Source organism: Halyomorpha halys, unplaced genomic scaffold (genome assembly GCF_000696795.3).
Source record: "Halyomorpha halys isolate HHAL.00 unplaced genomic scaffold, Hhal_1.1 Scaffold448.1, whole genome shotgun sequence".
Lineage (NCBI taxonomy): Eukaryota > Metazoa > Arthropoda > Insecta > Hemiptera > Pentatomidae > Halyomorpha > Halyomorpha halys.
The window spans coordinates 1,405,871-1,423,907 of NW_027107821.1; the positions used below are offsets into that span (position 1 = coordinate 1,405,871).

At 28.9% G+C, this 18,037-nt stretch overlaps 3 protein-coding genes across 5 annotated transcripts in view; 1 reads left to right on the forward strand and 2 right to left on the reverse strand.

Moving 5' to 3' along the window:
- Positions 1-234: 234 nt before the first annotated feature.
- GluRS-m (putative glutamate--tRNA ligase, mitochondrial) lies at positions 235-10,563 on the reverse strand. 3 transcript variants are annotated; one of them, XM_014423979.2, is made up of 9 exons: positions 10,353-10,563; positions 8,795-9,029; positions 8,519-8,714; positions 6,403-6,614; positions 4,376-4,592; positions 4,128-4,288; positions 3,616-3,776; positions 548-696; positions 235-402 (listed from the first exon to the last, which is right to left on the reverse strand). In XM_014423979.2, the coding sequence occupies exons 1-9, from the start codon at positions 10,411-10,413 to the stop codon at positions 304-306; spliced, it is 1,491 nt and encodes a 496-aa protein (XP_014279465.1). In that variant the 5' UTR covers positions 10,414-10,563; the 3' UTR covers positions 235-303. The 3 variants fall into 3 exon arrangements, with proteins under 3 accessions (XP_014279465.1, XP_014279466.1, XP_014279467.1); XM_014423980.2 differs by having other exon boundaries at positions 10,327-10,461; XM_014423981.3 differs by lacking the exon at positions 10,353-10,563 and adding an exon at positions 9,215-9,794.
- Positions 10,564-10,597: 34 nt separating this feature from the next.
- On the forward strand, positions 10,598-16,563 carry SCCRO (defective in cullin neddylation 1 domain containing SCCRO). The gene is made up of 5 exons (XM_014423982.2): positions 10,598-10,744; positions 10,828-11,041; positions 12,481-12,649; positions 13,544-13,757; positions 14,378-16,563. The coding sequence occupies exons 1-5, from the start codon at positions 10,742-10,744 to the stop codon at positions 14,558-14,560; spliced, it is 783 nt and encodes a 260-aa protein (XP_014279468.1). The 5' UTR covers positions 10,598-10,741; the 3' UTR covers positions 14,561-16,563.
- Positions 16,564-16,830: 267 nt separating this feature from the next.
- The window catches only part of LOC106682878 (transmembrane protein 256 homolog), an 8,552-nt gene continuing 7,345 nt past the window's right edge, over positions 16,831-18,037 (reverse strand). Inside the window, exon 4 of the mRNA XM_014423983.3 lies at positions 16,831-17,554. Within this exon, the coding sequence (XP_014279469.1) occupies positions 17,411-17,554 (144 nt within the window). The 3' untranslated portion in view covers positions 16,831-17,410. The remainder of the gene's footprint in view (positions 17,555-18,037) is intronic.

Sequence of the window (18,037 nt, forward strand, 5' to 3'; positions counted from 1 at the left end):
CCTCACCCGGACCATATTCCACTTATAAAAAAATCTTGTGGTGGATTATTATACTTCCTTAACTATTTGGGGAAGTAAAAACTACCATTACTGGATGAACTCAACAATGACTAATTCAAAATAACCATAGAATTATATAAATAAAATGGATCCCAAATACTTGATGATATAAATGGATATTTGTGATGCAAATATAAACTGAACTAAATAAAGAAGGTAAACAAAACACTAGACTACTGTATATACATTTATTTTTTTAATATAAAAAAAATATTTTACAAATAACTTGCTACACGAGACATATTAGTTTGTTGACAGAAGAGATTTCTTAACATTTTTTAACCTTTTTAGAGAAGATGCCTTCCCTAAAATTTCCATCATTTCTGCAACTCCTGGACCTTGCTGTAAAACAAATGAAAATTTTAACATTTTACAACTTTAGGATGGAGATGAAAGATTATTCATATTACAGATGACTCCTAACAATTAAGTCAGAATAGTATATTTTGTAATAGAAGTCTTACTTTAAATATAATAAGTATCTTACCTTTAGACCACTTAAAGACATTCTCAGAAATCCCATCAAATCTCTAAATACAATATTATTTTCTTTTGAAAACAACTTCAGCAGATGTTGGATCTTTTCCTTACTGAAATCAATCAGCACCAATTCACTTTCGAGCATATTTAATATTGCTAAAACAAATAATGAAATGAAATAACCTTTTATTTATTCAATAAATTAAAATCATACAAAATACAATATAAAAATTTAAAGAAGATAGAGAGAAAGAAAAAAATATAATAAATTTATATATATAATAGTTGACAAAACATTAACTTCTATCAATTTTCTTTTCATCTTTCTGTATCCTTTCCTCCATAGACCTTCTCTTTAGGGATTAATAGACAGCACTTCCTGGGGTGACCAGCCCTATTAGGAGGAGAATTCTTTCCATTTCTCCTTTCAGACATCCCTCGCTCCATCTTCCATTTTGACGTCCTCTTCTTCTTTGAAGATCGTATATGGAGTCCATTCTATGGCAATTTTTGACCATCTGTCATCTTCGCACTGAAGGAGATGCCCTGCCCATTTCCATTTGCTCAATCTTATCATCTTCAGTGTGTCCTGTATGAGTACTGTATCTTTTTGGATCCAAGCATTTTTTATTTGATCTCATTTCCTCAAATTCACAATCTTTCTCATCATATTATTTTATATGATTACCCTTATCACTATATTATTTTGCCACACCTGTAACTTCCATAAGTGACCACTGGGCTAATGCAACTATCAAAGACCAGCCTTTTAAGGTCAATACTTGTTTTTCCCTTCTCAATACTTGTTCTTCCCCTGAGGTGCCAAAACATTTTCCAGCCGAGTGCCAATCTCCTCTGGACCTCCTTTGCTCCTCTATCCGTGAATGATATTAACTGACCCAGATAAATATACTCTTCAACATATGCCAAATTATGGCTGTTAATTTCACACTCCTCTTTTACACCATTTACTTAAGTTTTGTCTTCTGATAGTTTGGATAAAGACCAACCTCTTCACACAATGCCAGGAGCCGCTTAATCATTTCTCTCAGTTGCTCCATGCCTTTTGCAAAGAGCACAATATCATCTGGAAAACTTAGGTTGCTCAGCCATTTTCCATTTATTTTAATGCCTACTTCTTCCCATCCAAGACGCCAGAACATCATCTCCAACAAAAGAACAAACAAAATTGGGGATAGTGGATCATCCTTTTGCACACCCCTCCCAACATCAAAGCTTTGTCTTTTCTTTTCAGTCATAATATATTTGTCCTCTATCCCTATTAATCTCAATGCCTTAAATATTTCTGAATGTATAATGCCATCAAAAGCCTTTCTAAAGTCAAGGAAACAAAGATATAGAGAGAAGTTAAATTCATTTGCTTTCTCAATGATTTGGTTTAGAGACTGAATGTGGTCCACTGTCTAAAATCCCGTCCTAAAACCTGCTTGTTCTTCGTCAACACATTCCATTATTCTTTTTGTTAGCCGTTGTTTGAGAACACCGGTGAAAACTTTTGACATAGTTGAACAGAGGGAGATAGGCCAATAATTCTCTTCATAGTTGTTGCCTTTTTTATACAGCAGAATTATTTTGGTGGCTTCTATTGTTGCTACTTGCTCAAGAATCAAATTAAACAATTCTGTTAGTTTTTAATTAGAATATTCCCTCCTGCTTTTAAAATTTCATTACTGATGTTATCTGGCCCTGGAGTCTTCTGGGATTTGAATTTTTTCAAAATAAAAGCAACTTCTTCCATTATTGGTGGAACTTCTAAATTTTTGGCCATCATTCCTTCTCTTATTTCTAAAGTTTCTCTGTTATTTTTATACAGTTTTTGAAGTATTTTGTGGCTACTTTGCTCATATTTTCCCTATAGTTTACGATCTCTCTTCTATTGTTTTCCAGAGCAACCATTCATTGTTTGCCTTTGGACAGTTCTTTTTGAATCCTTTTTGTAGACCTGCTCTCTACTAAAATGTTTTCTATAATATTTATATTGTGTTTTTCTAGATCTTCTTTTATACTAGATCTTCTCTTATACCGTGGGATCTTTTCTTTTGCTTTCCGAAGTATCACTTCTTTCTTTTATCCTTTTGCAAATAATAAAAAGTTCTTTAATATCCTCAGATAGTTAACATATTTTATTTCTAACGAAGCTGGGAATCTATGTAATTGTATGATCAATAGCTTAGAGATGAGGTTATGTTTTTCCTGTACAGTAAAGGGAGTATTTTCTTCTCTACATGAATGACTGTTCTCAACATATTTTGAGAAATCGGTACAAAATTTTTATATTTGGGTTTGTTCTTGAAGAATAACAGTTCTCTTTTTCACTTTAAAAGGTCTCTTTCCTTGAACTTTTCAACACATAACTCTGCTCTTAACAGCCTGTGCTAAAATTAAAACGGTTTATGATCTCTAGATTTTTTAGTAGATTGATTTGATTACTAAGAAAATAGTCAGGCTGAAACTTGTGGCCTTTAGGTAAACACCATGTCCATTTTCCCTTTGCCCTTTTTGTAAAGAATGAGTTCACAATTATCAAAGGTTTATTAAAGCAAAAGTTTATTATTCGGTTACCACCTTCATTCCTTTCACCAAATCCCTAATCTCCCATAACTTGGTCTTCACCATCTAGTTTGACTCCAATTCTGCCATAGAAATCTCCCATCACAACAATGCACTTGTTTTTTTTTCTTTTAAAACTAGAAACTACTACCCCCAATTGTTCATAGAATTTTTCCTTTACTTCTGTTGAGTCTTCCATTGTAGGGGCATGTTATTGTACAATAGTTATGTGTTTAATAAGAGTTATTTATAATTTTAACAGGGCTATTCTGTAGCTTATTTCTTTAAATTCTATTAGTCTGTTTTTAAATTTTAAAAACAAATAATAAGAACCATCAAAATTTTTATAAAAACTGATTCATCCTAAGGTTCGACAAATGGCTTCCAAGTAATTAATTTCCAAAACGTTATATAAGATGAAAATTTTTTAATTCTGTTGCTTCTATGATTGACAAATAATTTAATCAAAATATATATTAAAACTATTACAAAATAAAAAATTACCGGGATCCAAGTCAGTTTTGATATTTTTTAAGTTGGGTCTAACCCATAAAAATTCCATATTCTTGCTAACAAGATCATTGAGATAATGTATCCTAGGAAGACTCCACAACAGTATTGATTTAACATGTTCGTCACTGATATCTAAATCTTCAAAATTAAACCTGAAAGAAAAATTAATTAAATGAAGAATTAAATTTCATCCAATTAAATTACTTGAAAGTACATGTGCATTAAATATCTTTTATCTATAACCATAATATCTGAATTTTTTAATCTATCAAACTAATAATAACATCTGAATGCCTTTTATCAATAAAATTCTATTAGCAATATCTGGATTTTATTAAATAGTCCATTAGCCAGCACTAGAAGAAAGTAAAAATTCCACTAACATCAAAATTGTGAAAACATTTGACGGGCAGATAATGGTTCCCCTCCCTTCCCTTTTCTTTTTTTTTAGTAAGTAAAAACCAAGGGATAAAATCATAAAATATAATATTCAATTTTCTTACCTATCTTGAAAAGTTCTAGTAACAATTGATTTGATTTCATTTACTAATGCAATAACTTCATTCTCATCTTTACTCTGCCTAGTAATCTCTAATCTGTTAAACTCTCCCAACCTATCATTAGGCAGCTTCCCAGAATTTGTATTCAATTTCCTTAAATCAAACTAAAACAACAATCTTCAGAATAAACATTAACAATAATAAATTTAATATTTGAAATTCAATTATAATATAATGCTGAACAAACTTACTTCAGAAATAAGTTGCTCAATTGAAGAATTGGGGTCTATATTATTGGCAAAACCTCCACCAGCCTGAATTACAAAATTAAGCAAAGCCCTTGGAAAAACACCTTTTGATCTCATAGAATGTATTGCAATATCATTCTGTCTTTTTGAAAGTTTAGTTCCATCTGTGTTTAATATTAGAGGCAAATGGACAAATGTAGGTGGTTCGTAACCAAGAGCCCTGGAAATGAACATCATTACAATTATTATTAATATATACCAGATAATAATTACAAAAACTCTATAATTAAAATATGTTTAATGACAAGATACTTCACCAATATTGTACTAGCACAGAGCACTAAGTATTCATTCATTACATGATTAGATGTCAAAGAGAATGAATAAAGTGATACAGGCCTGTAGGCGATTTCACTAAAGGCCTCAACAAGGCATATTCATGAAAAACTTGACAATCTGGTGCTTAATGAGAGTGTCAAGAAATCAAGCAAGATACAGGCAATTGAGGAATGAGTATCAAGCACTGCTGGTGTGAGCTAAGAGAGAAAATTTCAGATGGAGAGTCTTAAATTTAGGAGAGAATATTTCAGAGGGGGAGATGAAGCCTCAGTCTGAAATTCAAAAACAATAGGGGTAATATACTGAACTACTGGAGGGATATGTTACCTACCACAAAGCAATGTTTCAACAAATCAGGTCTCTGTGATAGATACCTGAGGTACTAATATCATTAATTGCAACCAAGAGGAGGTTTATATAAAAAGTTTTTGTGTGGTTCAGTAAATTGTCAGTATGTTGTCTTTTTCTTTTATTGAACAACAAAAATTGTAATATTTTATACAAATAAATTTACAACATAAAAATAATAATACATTTTTACATAAAAACATTTCTTTTTAACACAACAGAATCAGTGATACTCATACTCAAGCACTCGGTATGTTTTGAGTATAATTGGCCAACATCTATCGAAGTTATTATATAAGATAGACTGCATCTTAGATCATCTTAACCTCCAGAGCAATTGCTATGTGTCTAAACTAATTTATTTGAATTATTTTGTTTTGAAGTCTCATACTCTATTTCCAGAAAAACAAATAAGTACAGAAATAAATACATATCATTTTAAACAAATAATATAGAAAATAAACTAATGATATACTGGGTTCAACAGACCTTATACTATAATACATATACATAATACTATATATTTATACATTTTTAGGCGACGTTTCGCAACTTTGTTTCATAGTCATGCCCTACAATGAAAAAATACAGTTTTTAGGACAAATACTTTCTTCAACTAATTAATATAAAACTACAAGTACTTAGTGTAATTTATGATTAATAACTATTAAAATTAAAACATTATTTATAATTGTCTATTATAGTGTGTTCTAGATTATAAACTAACTAACTCCAGCGGACGGAAACGAGATACACAACAACCACATCACTTGTATCGTAGAATAACACTACAAATTACATAAATTTTAACTATTTATTTAATTTTAATATAATGTTAGCAGTAACAGCAGAAGTTGTATAGAGAGAAATGAGGATAAGATCAATACAACTCTTTTATCTTTTCTCCTCTCATCCACCAACATCCTTTAATCAGTTCACATTTTGGCCAGCACTGGGATTATTTCATTTTGGGAATTTAATTCAGGTGACAAGAATGGCTCTTATGCATTGTACAAGTGAAGATTTAGATTGCAACAAACATTCACATATGTAATGCAAGATTTAGGTTTGGCTTGCGTATTGAACTAGCAATGATGCATTATAAATAACACTGAAATTTCAGTTTTTAAAGATGATAATGATACATATTACTCCTTCAATGATTCATGATCAGTGAGTTAGGTCAACTGTATGCACAGTACACTATTAAAATTATTTTAATCAAAATTTACTACTTTCTATGAACTTATTTCAAGAAACTCTACCTACAAGCCTAGCTACTACTATGTCAAAAAAACCCCAATAAAATTACAAAAACAAATGACATATAGTAAAACTATTACCTGTAAATCATGATATGCTTATTGGTGCTCAAAAGCCATTCTACACCTCGTATAACATGAGAGATGTTCATTAGATAATCATCAACAACATTGGCCAGGTGGTATGTAGGCCAACCATCTGTTTTCATTATAACAGGATCTCCTTCAACCTCCTGAACTTCGTGCTGGACTGTTCCATATACGAGATCATTAAATGGCTCTGAAGGAACAAGCTAAAAATTAGTACTATAATTTAATGAACAAACATACAGTAACTAACTTTGGTTGAAAAATAAAAAACATATTGCGGTAATAGTTTAAAAAATTGTTTCCATAAAATATCTGATTCTTGAAATCAGAACTGTACTTTAACTGCTAGATATACTGCCTAAGTAAAGTCAGCTGAACTACTAATTCCCCTGAAGCCTATAAGCCTGTAAATTTAATGTCAAGATAATTTAGTGAGATGAACCAGAATTTAATTCAACATCATTCATCACCATCAGTCAGTACTCAACCCACTGAGTTTCCTAACAGATTTAATGAATACATTAATAGCCTAACAAAGCTAAAGGTTTGATATATACATAACCTCAGAGCTCGATTTCAGGAGGAACATGCTTGAACAGCATTTCAGTACATCTAAGAAAAAAAATTATAACAGTTAAACATACCCGTATTTATTTAATCACCTATATGGCCTCCAATTTGTAATAATTCATGCAAAAGAACCATTTACAGACTATAATGCTGGAGATTAAGACTTTTTTTTAATTTTAGGCCTAAAATTTAGAATAAAACTACCACTTCCAGAAGATGTGGTTCAGGCACTTCTATTCCTAGAATTCCACAATTGTTAAAATTCAACAAATACCAAAGTTATGAATCAATCTAAAGTAAAAACAATTCAAAATTCAACAAAATTGGGGAAAATAATAGATAAAACAAAGATCAATTAAAGGATTGTCAAGTTTACCAAATCATTTAGAATAAAGATCTGTAAAGGTCTACAAATATCTACTGTTAAACGATCATGCAGACTTTCATAAGCAGACTGAGTTTTTATTATTAAATTTATTTTTGAGTTGTTAATATTAAATACAATGACATGCATATGACTTATAACAATACTAGCTGTACCCTACAGTTTCATCCAGAATAAATTTGGAATATATGTTCCTGTATCAAATATATGTAAGTACATGACTTCTGATTTAACTGAAAAACCCAAGTTTATGTAGAAAAACAACATACAATACCTAAAAAAACTGATAATAAGAAGTATCTTTAAATTGTGTGAGGGATTTCATTGTCTGAGGTATCTTTTTATAAGATAAAATTACAATTAAATACATTTAAACTTCCGAGGATACATATTTTTCAAACCTAGTTTTATTACCAACAAACATTAGAATAACCAGCTTTAAAAATTTCAGCTTCAAACGAATTGCCATGGCATGTATTCATTAAGTGGTTACTAATCCGCTCTATATACAACGATTAGATACTAAAGCCACAATCAATAAATGTTTTATCGGACACAAAAGGAAACTAACTCTTCAGCTTTGTACAATAGTATAGATTATAACACCACCATTGCTAAGCTGAAAGAATAATGACGCAACTGTAAACTTTGTGAAATTTACCTAATTGTGATGGCGGGTTCAAAAAGAATTTACTAGATGTTTGTAAGTCGACATAATTGCACTTAATAATCCGCCAATAAAGGAATTTATATCTACATTATGTCAATTTCCAAGCATCTAGTAAGTTCATTTTTGAGCCATCCAAAACAATAAAGTTAATTTCATAAAATATTACAATTGCATCATTATTCTTCCCGAGTAGTGATATGATCTCATTCAACACATTAAAACTTCATTAATTACCATGTATTAAATCAAAACGTTAATTTGAGGATTTACAAATAGGGCTGCTACTTCATTGTTCTTATTATAATTAGTTATCCAAACAAGATCAAGTGGATCCTGTTCTAGTTCTAGATCTAAGCCCAATAAAACTTCTCAGAGGCATCAGGAATTGAACTGGTTTCCATAGTTCAATAAAACTGTGACACCATTGAAATGTTCAGTAGAGGAATAAAAAATGTAACAAACGAAACTGATAAATAACATACTTTAAACCGAATACATTTCTCTGCTCCTGAATTCAATTTGGAAATAATCTCTTTCTTTTCCAAACTTCGGCACCTATTATCATATCTTGGAACTTGTCGATTCCTAAGTGCATCTTTTCTCAGCAAATCCAGTCTCTTTTCTGTACAAAAGCAGTAGTAAGCAGCTTCAGATTTGATGAGTCTGTCCACAAATTCTCTAAAGAATAATTAAAACAATTCTTATCTCAAATTACCTTAAAGAAATTATTTTCTGTCTAAGTGCTACAAAATACATACTTGTATAAGTGAGAGCGCTGTGACTGTATATATGGACCAAAGTTACCACCGGATGAAGGTCCTTCATCTGGCCTTAGTCCAGCCCATTCTAGGTCCCTTTCCAGTTCTTCCATTGCATGAGGTATGCATCTCGTTTGGTCAGTATCTTCAATCCTTAATATGAATTTTCCTTTATTTGAATGAGCAAAAAGAAAGTTATACAGAGCTGTTCTTAAACCACCCAAATGAAGATGCCCTAAAAAATAAAAATAAATAAATGACACAAATATAAAATCCACAGCTAAAATAGTTCCCATACAATAAATAGTAAGTGATAATAATTTAAAGTTTAACATGTTAATAGATGAATTTTTCCATAATTTACACTATTATAATATTATTATTTATACAACTATAATTTAATAACAGCTGTCAACTTACAATCACTATAGTCACTCAAATGAGATAAAAAAAGCACCAAGAAATCAATTTCAGTCGAGCTTAGAAATAAATATGAATCACTTTAGTGTCTTTATAACTGACTACAATGTTCTAAAACTTTCTCATTGTGTAGAAGTGAGTACATCTCCACTGCTATGTCGGAGAGGCAGTTGTGAAAAAACCCAGTTTTCAATAACACTGCTCTTACAAAAAACATTCACTATTTTGAGAAGAATGTGTAAAGTGTAAAATACATTGCTTTTGGACAAGTTTCATTTGAAGGATTCAGTAATAAAACATGGTACCTAACATTGGATTTGAAATAAATATTTGGCTTCACCTGATAATTAGAGCTGATGTCATTGAATTTCCAAAGAAATTTTAGTAAATTTGTACTCATAAAAGAATAATGTTAGTATCAACTTATGGTATCTCCTGGTTAAACCTAAAGCTTAATATTTAATAAACTTAAAATGTTTATTAGTAACATAGTAAATGTTTTCAGTTACCACATTTTAGTACAAAGGTATTTTAGAGAAAGGTAATTATTCTCCTATAATGTATGACTATTAGAAAGTTTTACTCAAAAAAATTGACATTAATATTATAATATATTAGCAAGTATGACAAATAGGAGAAAATTATATGTCATATATTGGTTTTTTGTTATCAACAGCCTGAAGATGGGGGAAATCTCCCGAAACGTTGCTGATGATATGAAATAAACTATTGTAGTTTAATAAGGAAGAAATTGTGTCATTCACTAAATCCATTTTAATAGAATTATACTATTTTATTGAGCCAACGTTTCGCCCCACGTTGCAGGGCTTCGTCAGGGCTAAAAAAGATACAAACACATAGTTACAAAAGGAAAAAAAAAAAAAAAAAAAGAGAGAAACAACATAAGTGTAAAATAACAGGGGTATAAAATGTAAAAAAGTAAGATGGTAAGTACAATAATTAAGTACAATAATCTTCCCAGTAACTCCAAAAATCACTAATAAATGCCCTTAAGAAAACAAAAATATGAACACTAAACTCCATTAAATAAATTAAACTAAAATTGTATAAAATAGAAGTAATTGAAAAAAATCTTTATTCACATTACTAACATTCAATAAAAACTGTAAATTTTTACCAGTGGGACTTGGGGCAAATCTAACTCGGACATCTCTTGAAAAGTTCCTGATAAATTTCATAATTGAAAAAAAAATCAATTCTTATACATCATTCAAACAATTATAATTTTAGTCATATAATTGTTAGTTAGATCATAAATAAATAAATGAGGTCTATTCATTTTAGAGAACAAATTATTTTTTAACGACATCCAACTCCAGTCGGAGATAAACAACCACAAGCTGATTAGATTGATAAATAGGGTAAGGTTATATCTTTGAAAGTGCAGGTATACACTCTTCTAACACAGCTGACATGGTTAAATTGAAACATGGATTCATTCACTTCTATATATAATATTATCTGATATATATTCATTTTAATGGGCCAAGATTCATAATCAAGAAAATGGTAAGCTGATTATATGCAATAGTAAAGGTTTTTAAACCTATAATAGCTTATAACCTAATAGGTTAAATCAATATACTTTTTAGCACAAGCTGAAATCTTCTCAAAAAGATAAAGTTAAAAAGTTCATTGCTTTTACACAAACTGGGGAATCTACAGCAATTTATTGCCTTTCACAGAATGATTGGAAATTAGATTTGGCTTCAGATAATTTTTTCCAAAACCCAGATGTCTATTACAAAGAACCTAAAACGACTGTTGATCGCAAGAAAATCGAACAACTGTTTACTAAGTACAAAGGTAAGAAGAAATACTCTATCATTTTATATTATGTCCTTTTAGTAGTATTTTTGCACTTCGTATCCTGATGAAGTAAACGGTTGGTAGTGATTAAAAATACTTTCAAGTACAAAACTGTGTAAGATTTAATTCTATTTGGATGCAGATTTTTGTTTGTTTAAGGCAATATCGGTTATTTAATCTAGGAGAGTTCATATTTCTTTATATACAATAGTTGTTTTTCATGACATTACTTCATGAAACTAAAGACCTCAATGGAATAAAATTCTTCATTTTTTGAGACTCCGTGATTTCACTCAATTATGGTCGAAGGCAGTTTAAGTTTTATCCAGAGCCAAAACATTTTAATTATTGTATGCTATTAGATATTACATTTCAATGTTTCTTCTATCTTGTATACCTATTATTTTTTCTTTTTCTGTGTAAAAATTATGATTTAGTAAACAAAATGAAAATATCAAAGAAAACCTAGAATAATAACTATCAATATTTAGGTTTCTATTTATAAATGAACTAGAAAGAATACCATAGATTTATTTATTACCTCAAAAAATTTATAGCAACGTGTACACCTCTAACTGTGAAATTAGAACTATATATTTTTCAAAATATTTCTCTATATGCTCATGTTTAGATGTTGGCAATGATTTTTTTCATGCAAACGTTTATTTTAATTTAATAAAAACATTAGTTAAACATAGATTGCTTACAGTCCAATATTGAAAATGTTACTGGACACATCTAGTGGAATATATAGTACCAATAGGATCATCATTCCCTGTCTTTCATTATTGTATAACTTGGACTTACTTTTATTAGTAAGACTTTGCCTCCATATGATTGTATAGAATTCTTGTAAACAATTTTTCTTGTATTAAAATCCCAGAAATAATTTCTGTTCTGCTATGCTTTATTTTACTAGGAAAAAACTTCTTAAATTAGTAAATATTGTTTAAATTTTCATATTTTTTTAAACATTTGATACTTGCTACTAGCTGGCTCGCACAAAAACCTCCTAAACTGTAGGTTTTTGTCAGTTTTTAATACCTTAGAAGTTTGGCACAACTGTAATTATTAACATTCAGTTATATTTGTATACAGAAAGATTTAATACATCTGTCTCTATGGTAGTGTTTCATTTTAATGTGTTCATTATTAGATGCATTCATGGCTCTAACTGTGGTGCTAATTTAAGGTGACTTTATCCTCTGGTGGAGATGATTTCTCGAGTTATTTTTAAACCTAAGGAAAAGTTCGTTATATTCATTTATTTTATAAAAATCAAGGCAGTGGATTCATAATCTTCTAATCCATAATTATTAAATTCAAATGTGAGAAATAACTTATCCCATGAATAAACAGGAAAGAAAACCAAAGTAGAAATATCAAAACTAGATAGCTGAATAGTTTTACTAGTAATCAAACATTTTCCATTTCAGATCCGTCGGAACCAGAAAAGATGACAGCAGATGGTATTATGAGGTTTCTCGACGATCTCAGCCTGAGTCCTGATTCCAAGTTAGTTCTTATCATTGCATGGAAATTCAAAGCTGCCGCTCAGTGTGAATTTTCTAGAGAGGAATTTGTCACAGGAATGACAGATCTAGCGTAAGTTAATTTCATTATTTATTATTATAAATTTAACCATGGTTCATCTTAGAGTATATTTATATTACTTTATTACGTTCGGTAGAAAACTTTCTTCTTTTTTTTTCAAACATTCATTGGACCACCCAGTCATTTAAAACCCAAAATCATAAACTTCTATTTGTTTTGAGCTAATATACTTTTATTCACTTAAGATCTGTCCATCAAGCAGAAGAAATAACAGATTTATTTTCTTATAGTAAACTTAATTTTGTCATCTCATGGTCACCATTTTGAACATGTTTTATTTTTTTTTTTTTAACAAAATAGACCTGTAAGAGATACTAGAAATAATCCTTGTTTTCTTGAATATTTGCAAGACAGTGACCAATATGAACTACGTAATATTTGTAAGACAGTGACCAATATAAGCTACGTAATATTTGCAAGACAGTGACCAATATGAGCTACCTAATATTTGCTAGAAAGTGACCAATATGAGCTAATTTTAATTGATTAATTTCAGTTGAGTTGGTCAAGAAGGAAAGCTAAGTTTTAATTTTACCTCTGTGCAACTGAGGGAGATGTCCAGAACTGCTAAAGTTAAAACAAAGGGAACAGTTCATTCTAGATTTTCTTTTTAGAAAGTTTGATTATATTAATTTTTTTTAATTGTTGAGGTGAAAAACTTCTGAATAGAATATAACCCATTCTATATTTTTCTTGTACAACGTTTCAAGGCAGTTATCTCATAATCATGCACCTTTACAATCCTAAAACACATATTTGTCATATTTTCAATTTCCAAAATGAAATCATGTCATCTATATAATCATAGTTTAAAATTGTTTTACACCTTCATTATTTAAATGTTTTTGTATTAAATAATTAAAAAATTATTAATTTTTCTTTCAGATGTGATAGTATCGAAAAACTAAGAGCCAGACTTCCAACATTAGAAAATGAAATTAAAGATAATTTGAAGTTCAAGGATTTCTATCATTTTACTTTCAACTATGCCAAAAATCCTGGACAAAAAGGTCTAGAATTAGATATGGCCATAACATACTGGAATATTGTCCTTCAAGGGAGATTTAGGTTTCTTGATTTATGGTGCCAGTTTTTGCAGGTACAGAATATTTTGTTATTTTTTCTTCATTTAGAACCAAAAAAATTTTGTTGCTTTTTATGTATTTAGGTCATCTAATAATTTTTATTTTCTCATAATTTTACTCTAAATGCCAAATTAAATAAATTTAGAATAATAATAAAACAAGAAATTTGGTATGTACAAGTATATATATAAATGCCCTGCAGCAGTCCAAGTGCTGTATCAGTTTTCTCTTGGCTCATTGAACAGCATTTAATAAGGTTTTGAATATAATTTTTGAGGAATATTTTTATATTTGTCTTAACAAATACAATTGATTGTGCAATACTAAACTATCTAAGATGTATAATTATAATTATATAAGATATATAATCATACAGTCTAAATTTGAATATATATTTTTCTTTTTCCCTGTTAGTATTTTTAGTTATAGTTGTTTTTTTCTTAATTTATATTTAGAAAAAAAATCTCTTTGTGTTAGTCGGATTTTTCCATTTAATGTTCTCTTTTGTAAAAGAAATATTTTGAAATTTTGATTTAAAAACTAATATATTTAATTATGGTCTGTGAAGTAGATACACAACTATTTTGATTTAGTGGACAAGATTGTAATAAATATTCTTTATGTGTTTTCATAGGAACACCACAAGAGGTCGATACCGAAAGATACTTGGAATTTATTGCTTGATTTTGCCTCAGTTATTAATGAAGATATGTCAAATTATGATGAAGAAGGTGCTTGGCCCGTGTTGATAGACGATTTTGTTGAGTGGGCTCAGCCTCAGACAAGAGGAGAATCACCTCACTCCACACAAGCGTAGCATTCAAAATGGCACCGAACACTAATATCAACCAGTTTCTCTAACATCTAATAGAATGCGCATTTAGACAAATGCTGAGGATACTTTTATTATTATTGTTGATATATTTCCAAGGACTTGTCATCTATTTTTAATAGCCTCTTTATGATGCTCTATTTTCAATCTCGATTATCTTGTATAGCAGCCTATTTTCATTACAATTCGAAGTACTTTTCATCAAATGAGGGTCTAGATTTTATGATGTTTAAGAAGCTGATTCCTTTCTTGAAGCGTGTAAATACAGTTATGAGTAGTCTTGTTTTTAACCTCTCACTAAGTGAGCTGTTAATGTAAAAACAATTGTTCTTCAATAATCAATCAAAATATAATTGAACTTTTGATTGTTATTTATACAATAATTTTCAATATTAGTTAGTGGTTGTAATTTAATTTGTCTTTTTTTGTTTTTTAAGTTGATGGATATCTATTAAAATTGTTTTATAATTTTATATTCTCACTGTTTGTATTAGCCTCGAAGTTATTTATTGTAAAATATTGTTTGGCTTAAGAATTTAATGTACGTTGTTGTTAAAAGTAGATGGTTTATGAAGATTTCTGTTAAGTATAAAATTTATTTACTCTCAATTATATTTAGAAATAGTCTATTAGATGGCTCATAGACTGAAATTAATTATTTACATAGTTGTTAATACCCAATGGCGTTTTATTTGAGGAAAAAGTTTAACAGCCAGTAGCCCAGTTGAATAATTTCTTTACCAAAAAAGATATTTTAAGTTTAAAACTTTAGTTCTTTTTCAGCGGTACGAATCATTGTTCATCTTTTATTAGATCACTAAGTGATTTTGCCTTCCAAATTGAATTTATTTGTTCAACATACACAGTAATTGAATGTTTGGAGATATAAAAAAAAAAACAATAAGTAGTCTTAGATCCTCATTAAGTACATGCTGTTAAAAAATCATGTTTCTTGTTTCGACATCTCCAGATTAATGTATATTTTAATAGTGTCATCTTAATTTATAATGGTGTGATGAATGTTGTAACAAATTAAATTTGTTATTTGATTTTTTTTATAAACTACATTATTAATAATTAATTTTTTGTTCGACTTTATTTTATAAAAAAAAAATCTAATTAATTAATGGTTCATATTGAACTTTTTCATGTATTTCAGAGCAATTTAGGAGCAGCGGTTGAAACTGTTCTATAAAATATATTTGTTAAGAACCATTTCTCATTTTTTATTAGTATATTTGAAACTATTCTTTAATTTCTTGTGATAATCATAAGATTTTACAGTTGTTATAATTAATTTGAAGGAGACAGAAAGAAATTCTATTTGGAGAATCATGATGTAACTAAAATGTTAATAATTCATTAAACTCCATTTTTGGAGGATGTACAAACAAAATTTAATTATAACTCATGTGATTTATAGTATAGGAATCGTTTCATTCTTACCCTTTCATTCAAAATCTCTCATGGAATGATGAAAACTATGTACACTTCAAAAGGAAGGGTAAATAAAAATAAAATATGAATCCTCTTAAATTATTACTTTTGTACCATAACATTTATTTCAAGTATATAATGACAATATCAAGATTATCAAATATTCTTATAGCATAAAGAAAATTAAATGACATTATTTAATATATCAAATTAACAATAACACAAATTTTTATTTTTACAATCACAGACAAATAAAGAAAAAATTTCATTAAAAAAAATAATAATAATGAATAAGATTTGACTAACTTAAAAATTAACCAAGGAATTTTTATTATATTTTCATCAAACAAAAAAGATAATTACCAAATGACAATTGGTACAACTTAAAAAAAAAGTTTATAATATGTATGCTTTGTAGTCAAGCCATAATGGGCTTATTTCAACCCCCACTTTTGACTGACATCAAACTACCAGTTCGATGGCAGTTAAAAGTGGGTGTTGGAAAAACCTAACAATTTCATTTACTTTGAAACTTGAAATAATGGCTGAGAGTTTATCAAAAAAGTCTTTTTTTTTTTGTACTGTATTTTGAAATAAATATATTTTAAATACAAATGTTAAATCAAATATTCATAAGAATACAATTTTAAATCAAACAATAAATAATTCTATACCATGATCACAAGTTGTTTTCTGTTATAGTTTTAAATAGCAAATACATGCTTGTACAGATATATAGAAGATATTGATGTCAAAAGAATTAATTTTGAAACACTATATTTTAAACTGAATATACTGATATCTTTTTACTAAAACTGCATCTTGAAATGCAATAATTACATTTAATTTAATTAAAATAACACCTTATATTAAATACAAATTATAGGTCAATTTAATTGTTTATTTGGCAACTAATTGTGAAAATACTACGTGACCTACAGCTAAAACACGAACTATTATTAATATTTCAAATAATGAAAAAGGGTGAATTTTTAAGAAAAAATATAAATTAGATTCTGACATGGAAAAGTTTCTAAAGAACACATTATACATAAAAAATCTATTAAGTCAAAATATCAGGAAAAACAATTATTTCAACTTCAGCTGTCTAAGAAAGAGAGAGCTAAAAACATAAAAAATCAACAGTAGATAGACATTCTCTTTTTCAAATAAATAATCCCACAGATAAATACCTACTTCATTTCTGTGTACCTGTGCCATTTCTCTGAATGAGGTAAACAAAAAAAATCATAATATTAAGGAACAACTCTCCACCAATTTACCATCAGGATTTTTAACACACAGTATTTTAGTTATGAAAATTAACTAATTATAAAATAAAAATATCACATAAGGTATACAGAAAAATCCTAGTAGATAATAAAGTTTCTTAAATTATTAAAAGAGCATGGCGATCCAACCAAGAATGAGACAGGTGCCTCCGACAGGTGTCAGGCGACGAAATCTGTTGTCCCCAGTGATTGAATAGTAGTAACATGTTCCAGAGAATAGAGTAAGCCCAAGAATGAAAAGAGATCCACTCTAGAAAAAATGAAATAAGAATCAATTTAATAAATTCCATTAAACATTAAAACTAAAATTGTTGGTAATTTATTAAAGTAAGATAAATATGGCGTGTTTATTATATATTAAGTAGAATAAACAATCCTCCAGACATTCTGAATCTCTATGTATATAATAATATTAATTAAGCCAAATGTACCCAATAAGGTGTGGTGAACTAATCTAAAGTTCAATATTTTAATTTAAAAGATAATTAAAAAATATGAATTAATATGTGATTTAATGGAAACATAAGATAATTATGAGATTCATAATTATGAGAGATAGTTGACCGTGGATGATAAATGAGGAGAAGATGGTTGGGGGTGTGGTCAATGAAACACAAATAAGTATGACTAACTTATTTTAATGTGCCGACGTTTCGGCTAGAGTTTCTAGCCTTCTTCAGGGCTAAAAACAAAACAAGATAACAACCACAGTAAGTATAGAAAAATAAAAAAT

Bases quoted from the DNA above. Each gene is read 5' to 3' on its own strand.
- GluRS-m (XM_014423979.2), bottom strand. From the start codon at position 10,413: ATGAAATTTATCAGGAACTTTTCAAGAGATGTCCGAGTTAGATTTGCC. The intron at 9,030-10,352 runs GTAAAAATTTAC...TTTATTTTTTAG, and splicing joins ATTTGCCCCAAGTCCCACTG to GGCATCTTCATTTGGGTGGT. The intron at 3,777-4,127 runs GTAAGAAAATTG...TTTTTCTTTCAG, and splicing joins ACTAGAACTTTTCAAGATAG to GTTTAATTTTGAAGATTTAG.
- SCCRO (XM_014423982.2), top strand. The intron at 11,042-12,480 runs GTAAGAAGAAAT...TTTCCATTTCAG, and splicing joins ACTGTTTACTAAGTACAAAG to ATCCGTCGGAACCAGAAAAG. The intron at 12,650-13,543 runs GTAAGTTAATTT...TTTTTCTTTCAG, and splicing joins ACAGGAATGACAGATCTAGC to ATGTGATAGTATCGAAAAAC.